Below are 12,955 nucleotides of genomic sequence, written 5' to 3' on the forward strand. Positions count from 1 at the left end.
AATGTAAAGCACTTTGAGCTGCATTCTGTGTATGAAAGGTGCTATACAAATAAAGCTTATTATTATTATTATTATTATTATTATTATTACTTTAAAGGCTGTGAGCCAAACAGTTATCACTTATTAGTCTACCGTCTTGTAAAATAAAAGACTTATTAGTCTACCGTCTTATTCAAATAATTCCTGATTGTGACGTGAATGTGTAATTGTCTTTTTGTTCATATCTCGCAGTAGGCCTATAGCCTACATTGAACGTAAAATATGTAGCCTAATGTTTCAGCAGAAAAATAGTCCTAATGAATTATTAATGTGCGATCGCAGCCCCTTTCCACTTTCACTTTCCGCCGCCCTCATAGTCGGCATGGCCGGTAGCCTAATAACGTGGGATGCGTAGCGTACTAGCTAAATGAGATGACTGACTGCGATAGTAACCTGAAGTAACTTTTTTGCTAGGCCTAGTGAAGGCTGGCCATATGGAATATTCCGCTGGTTGGTGCACATGCAAGTGTTCAGATTGATTGTCTATCCGATTTTCTTGGAGCAGATCTTCCACGCAACTTCGGTAGCCTGGTAATTTTCTTAGCTGACCACTTTCATCAGGCCATATAGCCTATATATTTTTTATGTAGAAAATAATAAATGTATTTCTGTACAGACATATGGTAATTAACCCCACCCCCATCGCTTGCCCTGGATGGCCTCAATGGAGGGGAGTGAGGAACCGATGATGACCATTTCGAGAGCTTTGATGGCAACTAAAGATGTTTCCATTGATTATTTAAAAAGGGTATGAATAATTTTGGACATGCCATTTTTCATAAAAATGTAAAAAAAAAGATAAAAACGATTATTTTCTTGATTCCATGTTTCTACAACATTGTCTTGCAACTTTTTGACATGTGGCAGTGTCATTTTCAGTCAGAACAAACATATTGGTCAAGAGAAAATCAACATTATATCAATATTTGCCAGGGGTATGAATATTTTTTTTCTTAACTGTATATCATTTTATTAACTTTTCTTAATATTAATGAAAAGTTCAATTTAATGAGATGGTGGTCCAACGGCGGACCACAAGTGGCACGCCACCAGCGGCATACCACCAGCGGTCCGCTATCTGCCAATCTAATTTTGCTATCTGGGTATCCGCGCACAGGGGGTTTGGACAGCAGGTTAAGTGAAATACATCAACCTATTCTGTTCTTGCTGGTTGTCTCACGATACAGCCCGTAGCCTACTGAAACTATAGAAAGCCCCAGACGAATAGGCAAGATGTTTTGTGGTGCGTCGGGAAATGAGACATTTTATTTTTTATTTTTTCCCGAAAAGTGGGGTAGCCACTGGCCTCGTGACCCACTGACGTTGGACCCCCAAAGCGTACTAAGACACTTGTCATTTTCCTTATAGACAGACCCATGGCTACACTAGACAGGCAACTGTGTTCTGTTCCCAGAGCATGCTTTCTCTGATCTACAGGCTTAGGGCCTCCTCGACGAGGAGATTGCCCGTGAATAATTTGCAGCACAATTGAATGGTAGCCTATTATGGAATCGTGGACCGAAAGAAAAAGAAACAAAACATTTTCCTGATTAGAAAATATTTCTTAATTTAGCATTATCAAATAAAGAGACATGCAATTAGGGAGTAGTGGTGTCAGCGCTTATTCAATATATGTGCGCATCTGCGCAAAACTGAACCTGGAGATGACATGTGTAGAAGCAACAAACAACGTTATTCAAAACAACGAACAAAGCGGATCCTTGCTGTCCATGAAAACAGCATAGAGTCTCGTCTAGTCTAATCAAAAAATGAGCAGGTCTTTGAATTGGCACGCAAAATTAGACTGTTGTAAGGCTACTGTATAGTAGCAAATATCGTAGCAAATAGCCTGGTGATGACACAGCTTTTAAAACATTTATTTCACTCTCACTGGAGAACAGGCTGTTGCACAAACAAATTAATTAGGGGGATGATCTGCATCTCCGTTCACCAAAAGCTATGGTTTTGCTAACCCATTCGCACAATAAATAATTTCTGAAAGGTTTTCTCCATTGTTAACGTGCAACATTTCTCCATGTGAATGTGGGGTAGTGTCGAGCAGTGAAGTGATGGCCACGAGGGCAGCCGTGGCCTACTGGTTAGCGCTTCAGACTTGTAACCGGAGGGTTGCCAGTTCGAACCCTGACCAGTAGGCACGGCTGAAGTGCCCTTGAGCAAACCCCTCACTGCTCCCCGAGTGCCGCTGTTGTTGCAGGCAGCTCACTGCGCCGGGATTAGTGTGTGCTTCACCTCACTGTGTGCTGAGTGTGTTTCACTAATTCATGGATTGGGATAAATGCAGAGACCAAATTTCCCTCATGGGATCAAAAGAGTACTTATACTTATTGCAGGTAGGCAATGTTCAGACAGAAGACGGGCACTGCTTTTTCTGTTGGTATTTCTGTCCCTCCGAAACCTGCGTTAAAATGGTGTTTTTAGCAGTCAAAATGTAATTTTCATGAGGTTAACCATTAATGAAAGTAAAACAAACATAAACAAAACAGCAACTTCATAAAATAACAAAGACGCCTTCAAAAACAATAACAAGTTGTATCGTGAGACTGCATGTCGTTTGGAGCAGTGTATCGGTAGGCTAGCTTATATTAACAGAAGATTTTCCGTTTGCTTCAGGATATAGGCCAACCGGTAATTCACTTTTGGATTGTTTGATTATAGTGCCAACTGTTGGGACTGTCGCAGGAGACTTAGTGTAGGCCTATCAGCCATCGAAATGAAAGTTCATCAGGGGGTTATTTTGTGGAAAGAAACATTGGGTAGGCTAAATTTATAGTCCATACTGTAGCATACTGGCACGTATAGACTGAAAGCGGCAAAAGCCGACGTTCCCAACCCTGCTCACAATTGCCACCTGGTGCATTGTTTGGGTCATTGCAGCTTCACTGGGGAAATATAAATAAAAGACGCGTGAGTCACGCGAGAATCACGTGTGAAGCCGGACAATTGAATGTAGTACCCACTGTACGCAGATGTGTTTGTGTGTGTGTATGCGTGCTGCACCTGATCAAGGCCCCTCTTGCAGTTCCTCAGAGATGCAATTCTACTTATCTATAATGTGTAAATTTACATGGTGTGAATTTTGAGGTACATTTCATTTAGTTTTTTTTCTAACAGTAGTGGGATGTGGGTTATATGTTTGTTGTTTGTTCCATGTGACAATACAAAATCTGAAAGTACTCACTTCCTGTTGGCAGTGGCTAATGTAGTGTACTACAACAGTTGTTTGTCTTGGGGAGATCAACGTGTCTACCAACTTTGCTGTGTGGGTGAAACTATATGCCCGACCACAAGACTCAATGACATAAGGGGAAGCTATTGAGTCCTTGGGCCACACCTGGGTCTAAGCTTCTGTCCCTGAGTAGCGACTTTGACAACCAATGTCTGTGCCAATTTCTGTGAGCTTTTGCCCATGGAAACCACCTTAAATGATAATAACAATCATTTGTAAAATTGGGCTCCATCCATTGTCACACAACAATAATAGGCTGTTCTGACTTGATATTCTGAAACATCAGCTGGACTGCCTATCTAAACCAGAAATAGGTCCTCTGGTAAAAAGCACATTTAGAAAATGGATGGTGTTTCCAAAATCATTCTGTAATGATTTTCTTTTTCTTTTAATCAATCATAATCTCACAATTGACAATACAATAATCAAGCAGCCCTAATGCATGTACATCTATATCTCCCTCACAAGCGTGAAGAAGGTTAAAACATTTCAGCTATTGTTTATTTGATTGTATAAAAGTTATTATATTGAAGTTGCCACTTTTAATCACACCTTGTGGTATGTGTTGCAGGGGCAGTTGGGGGTGTGTGTGCCTTAGCCAATGTATTGGGAGAGGAGGTGTGTGAACTGGAGAGACTTTGTATGCTGGGCGATTGGGAGAAGGCCAGGGAGCTGCAGCACCGCCTCATAGAGCCAAACACAGCAGTAAGCATCTAAAACACACATTTCCCATTTTTTGTAGAGTGGGGGCAATTTGTCTTTGTCCAAATGGCACTTTAATAGTGTGTAATTTGATGCTATGTCCCACATCCTAACTCACTATAGATCTCAGTCCCTCCAGGATTTTGCGATGATGAGATCGCAACAATAACGCAAATTCAACCAATCCTGTGAATTCTGGGCAACCTTGCCATTTTGTCCAAACACTGCAACTTTTCTGCAAATTTCACCAATCATCATAGTTTCCCGTAAATGTCTTCTAACACAACAGTCCCTTGTGCAAAATGTTGAGCCAGGTGTTACCACATTCACTTCTGCAGACACCAGAGCCTGACTGACTCTACGCTCATAATACACTTGCAGGGCCCCGCAAAATTAATTCAGGCCCTTCGCCTCCGCCTTGCTTCAGATCAAACTATCCTTCAGGAAATGAGAAGAGAGAAAAAAAACTCAATGAGAGTGAACTGTGGGAATAGCAGTTGGATAAACCTATTCATTCATCTCCAGGTTTAATGTCAACAAATAAAAGGTGTTAAGAATGTTAGACCATTAAAGTGTAACTCCAGCGAAAATTTACCCCAGGGTGTTTTTCTGCTTGAAAACACATGAAATTAGCCGTGGAGTCCGTATTTTTCATTGATCAACTACAACAGAGCTTGCATGTATACACTATAGCCCCAAATCGCAAACTGTGGATTAGCTAAGGGCCATGAGCGAAACGCTTCCTAAATAGCAAATAGCATACCAAACCTCGTCAGTAGCTTGCTCAGGGTCCCTACACATAAAACGAAGCACCAACAACCTACTTAGCGAACCCAGAGTTTATTACAGAAGACTGTTAAGAACACTTACCAACTGTCCCCCTACCAGGTCCTCCAACCCCAGCACGAATAATAGATTAACCAAACGTGACAATACAACGAATCCTTGCGATACTGGGTTGGAGGAGCTGGTAGGGGGACAGTTGGTAAGTGTTCTTAACAGTCTTCTGTGAATTACCACCAGCTAAACCATTTCTTTCACTTTTTTACCCAGATCAGTATGATTTTGGTATCTCTGTTCTTAGTTCCAAATTCAATATCTCTGTCCTTAGTTCCAAGTTCCTTTCCAAATTCAATACAAAAATAAATTCAAAAGGAAAAAAAAGTCACAAACTAGTTTTTCAATTTTCACTTGCTCCCACAATTTCATTACAACAAATGCCTAAAAACACAGCAACTTCCATTGGAATTGTCAAATCAGTAATTTTAGGCCGCAACATTCGGAAAAGACCCACAAAATTCTGGAGGGAGTGATCTCTTACCTGAGGTCCCTAGTTGTTTACAACTGTGGGAGTCTTCCCTTTTTCTACTGTGTGTGTAAACTATGGTCGAGACCACTTAAGATTATTGACTTAAAGCCAATCTGGGTCAGAATTCAACTGGCTGGTCAGTCAAAATAAATTCCGAAATCCAACTCTTCAGGGTTCGTGAGAGCAAACGTACACCTGCAGGTTACCACATCAAAATGATCTTCCAACATACTCTGCCCTTTTTCTTCACCCTTTTCTTCTGCCAGGAGCCAATCACTGAGACACATGTGTACAGGTAAAGTCAGTGCTGCCATAAAGGCAAATAGCAGTAGATAGATAGATAGATAGATAGATAGATAGATATGATGGGTAGATAGATAGATAGATAGATAGTTTATTGATCCCCATGGGGAAATTCAAGGTCCCAGTAGCTTAACACAACATACACTACAACATAAACAGGAAGATAAAATAACAAATCCACATGACTAATAAGGACAGTAAAATATACTAAATCAAGGATCCACATGAATGTACTAAGGATGTATAAGCATGAGGCGCTTGCAGTGATAGGGCAGGGACTGACCCTGTGTTTTAGTATGTAGTGGTAAGGTGTGTGTCATGGTGGTAGTGCAAATAAGTGCAACAGTGCAGGGATAAAGTCTAGAGAGCAGCATTAAATATGGACAATATAAGAGACCAGCATTAAATATGGACAATATAAGAGAAACATGTAAACATAGTAATATAAGATTAACAGTAACTAAGATTAACAGTAACTACATATTTGTTCAAAATTGAGTTAAGACTGGAAATGGACTTAGAAACACATCCTTTGTTTTGTGTCAAAGTTTCCTGGCTCAACTGTGTCCCGTTTCAGAGAAAATACTATGTCAAAATTGCAGTAACTACAAAATCCAATCTATTACCAAGGCAGAACATAGCAAGTACATTTACTGTGTTTACCTGGCTTCCACGCGACACTTACTGCGCTCTACCTTGGTAGTTCTACTAGAGTCCGATAGATAGCTTCCAGCAATCCATACAACCAAGCCAGAAACCATCATTACACAAACACCTAGCCTACACTATGGCACAATCAAGAGGCAAGATGATGGTCAAACTTGCATTAAAACTGAAATGTCCAGATGATGGTAAAGAAGACAGTAAGATAACACTTAGCCTCGCAAAATTACAGTATTAATAAACCATCACCTTACCTACTCCATTGAACACTATCTGCTCTGGAAACGCTGTCATAATCCAATTATCCAATAGTCCGTTGTTGATCCAATTCTCAATGTCATCATTTCAATAGCTATTTTATATTCTGGCGTCTAGTCATTTTCTTGTGAGGTGATGGACTTTCTACTAGCAATAGCTGACTTCTTAAAACAGCAACCCTTTACTTTACCTAGTTGCCCTCTATGGAAAGTAACTTTTTACGTTACTCGTTACTTTTACGTTATTTTATGTTGCTAGACTTTGGGCAGAACCCAATATCTAAATGTGTAGGCCTACATATTTCTTTTGTCACAAAGCACTTGACAAGAAAACATTGGGCTATTATAGGCTTCAACACCACCACTAAAGCCCTAAGAAACATAGCCTCGATACATCTTATGCATATTAGGTGAACACAAAATACATAAGGGTTTATTTTATAGCAGTAACAGCAAACTTTTTCTTCAGAGGGCCAGCTCACTATGCCGGCCAGAGACTCGGAGTATGTCAGTAACCGTAAATAGCTTAGTGCTATGAACATCAGCAGTTTACCTTAGTTGAATATTAATCCATTACATTTAATCATAGGCTATTGCAATCTAATAGCTCAGTTTATTTTATATTACCATCATGCCATATCAGTATAAAATGTAGTTCAACATGGAAATAGCTCAAATTAAATACTACTAATAAAAAGACTTGAAAAATTCCCAAAAGTATATTTTATTCAAAATGTGTGCATTCTGAACTCTGCGTCTTTGCATACACAGTTCAAGTTGTGAACAAGCAATATCCTACAAATAATTTAAAGTTCTCAAACTATGAGAGTTTAAGTGCTGGAAAAGCACCTGAAATGACCACCATTCTAACTTTCACTCACCTGGTGAGAACTGTGTGAACTCTGCTGTCTTTGTACATTTGAATGAGTGAATAAAAAAAAGAAATAATTATCCCAGAAAGTCCCAGAAATATGACTTGAATAGAAGTTAAGCCTATTAACAATTAATTGATAAAGTTTGAGAATACTTTCAGCACTAATGCAGTCAGCATAGGCCTATCTTGCATTGTTTGCAAGTAGGCCTACATTTCATTCTGTTTTCAATGCAAACTCGAAACAGCGCCAAAACAACCACCAATGAACAAGAAAAGTGTTAGATGTGTACTGTTTACAATTAAGGAGGTTATAGTTTGACGGTGTCATACTCCTGTGCGGGCCAGATGCTATATACCAGTGGTTCCCAAACTTTTAACAGGCATGTACCCCCTGAGACATTATAGATCTTTCGGAGTACCCCCAACACCACCAATTGTTAACAAGTTTTTTTTTTAATTAATATTTATTTTTATCAATTTTGTTGAGAATAGTAACTAGAATCATATGATAAACATAAGATATAAAACATATGATATAAATCTCATCAAAAGTCAACTTATGATACAAATGTGCTGAATATAATTAAGCTATTTTAAACAGATCTGCGCCTAATCTCACACACAATACAACACATATCCAACATCTCATTAAAGCTATTGTTAACTTTTCACATACTGGAGTAGGCCTATTGCTTTTCACATATGATAACATTGTTTTCTTAACTTCTCTGTAAAATAATAATAAAAAGAGAACACATTAACAATAGTTAAACTAAATTGTTTTGTAGTAAACCACACAAAATATGCCTACAGTACCAATTCTCCACTCACATCACCAGTTTAATCAATGTGAGGGATGTGCCTGGATGTTCTTACATAATGCAGCGATGTTAGGCCGAATTGGCGACAGTTTCAATCTTAGATCATTTTCCACTAACAGTCTGTACCTATACTTGGTCTTAAGGCAGACCAGAGCTGAGAATCCAGTCTCACATAAATACGTTGTCGCAAATGGCATCAACGTCTTAATCGCTCGGTTTGCCAGGTCCGGATACTCTGCCCGCAAACTTAGCCAGAAATCTGTCAGTGTCTTCTGACCAAACTCCATTCTGACTGACCCATTCGTGGATATTTCAATGAGGCTCTCTCTCTCGAACATAGGAAGCTGGCATGTGTTGGGTGACGAAAAAGGATTTCGAATCCATGTGTCGTGGTCGTCTGTTTCGGGGAAGTATTTGCGTAATTGCACTGCCAAATCGCCAAGGTGTTTCCGTATGTCACATCACACAGAAAATCCTGCAGTGATGGGAATGCGCCAATGTCGTTGTCTTTGACACAGTCAGACCACAAGTTCAGCTTTTTAATCGTGGCCTCCATCTTGTCTCGCACAATGAATATTGTCACAGAGCGGCCTTGCAGCCCGAGACTGAGCTCATTTAGACGACCGAAGATATCTCCCAAATAGGCCAGTCTTGTGAGCCACTCATCGTCATGCAACCTATCTGACAAGTGAAAAGGATTGTCGATGGAAAACAGTTTCAGCTCGTCTTTCAGTTCAAAAAAAGTGTGCTAAAACTTTCCCTCTGGACAACCATCGCACTTCAGTGTGGAGCAAAAGTGTCAAATGATCACTGCCCATCTCACTGCATAAGGTGGAAAAAATGTGCGAGTTTAGGGGTCTTGATTTGATAAAGTTAACCATCTTTACTGTGTCGTCCAACACCTGTGCCAGGCTGTCTGACATTCCTTTGGCAGCAAGTGCTTCCCTATGTACGCTACAGTGGACCCAAGTGGCATCTGGAGCCACTGCTTGCACACGGGTGACCACTCCGCTGTGCCTCCCCGTCATTGCTTTGGCACCATCTGTGCATATACCAACACATTTAGTCCAGGTTATTGCGTGTGATCGTATGAAATTGTCTATGAGTCCAAAAATGTCCTGCCCCGTTGTCCTCGTCGGTAAGGGTTTGCAAAAGAGGATGTCCTCATGGATTGACCCTCCATATATGTACCTGACGTACACCAACAACTGAGTCAGGCCCGCTACATCTGTTGACTCATCAAGCTGTAATGCATAGAATTCACTGGCATGTATGCAACATAGCAACTGTCTCAAAACGTCTGCTGACATATCACTGATCCATCGGGACACGGTATTGTCTGATGAAGGCATATTCTGGAAAGTATGTTTAGCCTTTTCCCCCAACATTTTCTCAGCCATGTCCATAGCAGCAGGGACAATCAGTTCCTCCACAATAGTATGAGGCTTGGCACAGTGTAGGCCTTCACCTTACACTCGCATTCCTCCCCTTAGTTTCAACGAGTTCAAAGTAATGGGAATACCTCAATCCCTCAAAAGTTAGCATTGGCTTCTGGCCATGATTGCCCTTCATGCTACCAGCCTCTGTCACGTACCGTGTGGAGCTTGTGGCTATTGCGCAAGTGCGCAGCTGAGAAAGCAGTGTCGCTGTCAAATCTGTTACTGGGAAAAGTAACGTTGCACCGAATTGAAAAAGGAACTACGTTTCTTTACCAAATTTTCATTAGTAGCGCGTTACACTACTTTTAACCCCCAAAAATAGTGACGTTATTGTAACGCGTTACTTAACGAGTTACACACAACACTCTCAGGCGAACTAAACTAGGCCTACATAGCCTGATGGTAGCCGCATCAAGTGAAGTTGAGATGTGTCAAATCATTCTGATTTCTCACGTAAGATCACGTGGTTTGAAGTAAAATATTGTGTTGGTCAATATTGATAGCCAATTAACTTCAACGAATGCAAATCAACCATCAATATTGGCCTTTTTTTGACGTCAAAGTCAGGTGACTATTCATATTCATATTCGGTCATATGACATGACAGTCTAGTGCTACGTGATTTTGGACAGAGAAGTTCCCCCAAATGTTTTATCTTGAGGGTCACTTTCTTCAACAAATAAATGCTGTGCTACTATATTCATTTTAATTAGCTTTATGAAGACAACAGTGCTTTTCAGATGGTCAGTTTTGTCACGGTAGGCTACCAGAGAAGGTGGGACAATGAGTCCTGACAAACGCAATCATGCAGTCCCTCACATGCTTCCCACACAGCTTCTCATGCAAAACATGAAGTTTTACTTCAAACGTGATTTTTTTCTAATAAAATATAAATATTATGCTACAGTGATTTTCGTGAATCTTGTAGGAGTTTGCAACAAAAGCCATTTTTTTTTAAAGGTAACTTTAAGGATTAAAGGATTATTCCAGCACTATCAACTATGAACATCCAAAAACAGAAGAAAAAAAACAATTAAAACATTAAAAGTGTAAAATAAATACAAAACCAAAGCTGGATGCACATATTGAAATTGTAGTTACCGCACTTTGCCTTTGTATTAGTGTTTTAGTTGCTCACAGTAATACAAAGGCAGAGTGCAGTATCTACATTTTTGGGGTCAAAGGTCATATCAATGGTGTTTTTTCTTTTCTATAAATTTCCATTCAAAAAAGGTATTACATGGAAGCATCACTACTACTGTACATACAACACAGTTGCCTGGCCAGAAAGAAAACTTTGAAGCCATTTTTCTCAGTTTAAGTGTTGGCGTAGTCAGTCGGTGACCAGGCCTATGGACTTTTGAATAATATTCAAACAAAGGTAATCAGAATGATTAATACCGTTATTAACCGGTTATCTAAAATTGAAAATAGCGCTTTCACTCCGGAACAAGTGAAATTGGTTTTGTTCCTGCTTTTGGTCACGTTAATCAAAAAATTGTGTTCTTTTCCGGTTTTCGCGGTTTGTAGAGTTATGTTGCTGATCGGATCATAAACAACCACAGCAACGAAGCGGATTAACCAAGGAATTTGCTGGAAACTGATGGTGATAGTATTTTATATGGGATGATGGAGAAACATAGTCACAGTCCCTTCTTTAATTTAGTCTTTTTGCTAATGTGTCAAGAATGAAACAATACATTTTTAATCTGGCTGCATCCAAATTTCAGATTGTGTGTTTTGTAATATATGCAAATTATGGTACATTTTATGAATAAATGCCTAATTTGCATATATAAACATAAAATCTCAAAAACTTGTAATGCATTTTTCTTTGGTATGGTGTCACTAATCAACTGGAGAAGTTTCATAGTGATAGCTATTAATTGAAAAATTTCCCCTATTCTCCTCAATTGACTTGTTGTGTTGGGCACAACTTTAGCCTTTAATCTTGAAAAAAAATATGTTCCACTCCATCTACGGCGGAAGACTTTTAGTATATGATTCAGGAGGGTATTAGGACCAATAAAAACTATGAGTCATTTCTGTTGCAAATTTCTGTTTTTGTCTTTTTGTGCTAGATTTACTGGCCTATCATGGTCTTCAGCATTGTGAGCACAAGCTCATCAACAGTCAGCTGCCTCTTCCTCTTCTATTGATAAGTGGAACAAGCCTCTTTAGATATAATGTCCAAAAATACATGCAACTTCAAGAAACACCTCACCTTATGAAGTTGTCACAGAATAAGGATATGTCAATAACTCAATTTTGACAAAAATGTCAGATAGAACCTTATAATTCGAAAAGGACGCCATTATATATATATTTTTTTTTTGCATTTTTCTGGAAATAGGGTCTGTTTTTTTAGTTATAAATAATGATATCTCTTTCTGTCTCTCTGTTAAGGTGACCAGAAAGTATGGAGTGGCAGCCCTTAAGCAAGCAATGGAATGGTTTGGTTTCCATGGTGGTGCAACCCGTTCACCTTTGCAACCACTCTCGCAAACAGAGTTGCAACAACTCCATGTGGATTTCTCCTCCAATGGTTGGCTGTGACTAGACAGATATATTCCGGTTTCAGTTGCTGACAAAGATTCTAGGGTGCTTTATGCAAGATAGGTAGATAGATATTATAACCAAAGATAATAGAGCAAAATGCTCTAGAATCTTTGATGAGAACGCAGTAATCAGTAACCAGTAACCAGTCACCTGGATGCTAGTATTTATCATGTACACAGGGATAATAATAACCAATGTCCATGTAAATACCATCATATCCTGAATATGATCAAAACCAGCATAAGCCTAATTACTGGGATACTCAGGTCTATATAAACACAGTCATTGTGACCATGTTTACATGTCAAGTGTGACCAAGCAGCAAACTGATTATCTAAGCTCTTTAAAAATCTTCTGAAAAACTGGTCTCTCTGCCTCATCATTCAGCTCGATAAAACACAAAAAAGTCAGTAGGCCTAGGCTACTTTCCAGGTTACAGACTGTCATCCTTACCTTTTTATGTGAGCACTTACCTTATTTTTCCAGACAATAAGTCACACTTTTTTTTCATAGTTTGGCTGGTCCTGCGACTTATAGTATAGACTTACAGTTATGTGCAGAATAATAGCAGTGTGTTTTCAAAAATTGAATAAAGCTCAAAATTCTTAGAATAGCTGTTAATTCCATAATATCATTGCATTGGGAACACTGCACATTCAATTTCAAAGTAAAACATGACCAAAATTGATCAAGTTTTTGTTATACCTGTTACACCAGAAAGTGAAAAAAGGAATGTTAGGCT

General features: G+C 39.3%; 1 protein-coding gene across 2 annotated transcripts in view; it reads left to right on the plus strand.

Moving 5' to 3' along the window:
* Window positions 1–12,575, plus strand: part of hoga1 (4-hydroxy-2-oxoglutarate aldolase 1) — a 106,814-nt gene extending 94,239 nt beyond the window's left edge. For both annotated transcript variants that reach the window (XM_048253269.1, XM_048253270.1), the window contains 2 exons: window positions 3,858–3,991; window positions 12,061–12,575. In XM_048253269.1, the coding sequence (XP_048109226.1) occupies window positions 3,858–3,991; window positions 12,061–12,210 (284 nt within the window). In that variant the 3' untranslated portion in view covers window positions 12,211–12,575. The remainder of the gene's footprint in view (window positions 1–3,857; window positions 3,992–12,060) is intronic.
* Window positions 12,576–12,955: the final 380 nt, after the last annotated feature.

This window comes from Alosa alosa, chromosome 9 (assembly GCF_017589495.1).
Source record: "Alosa alosa isolate M-15738 ecotype Scorff River chromosome 9, AALO_Geno_1.1, whole genome shotgun sequence".
Lineage (NCBI taxonomy): Eukaryota > Metazoa > Chordata > Actinopteri > Clupeiformes > Clupeidae > Alosa > Alosa alosa.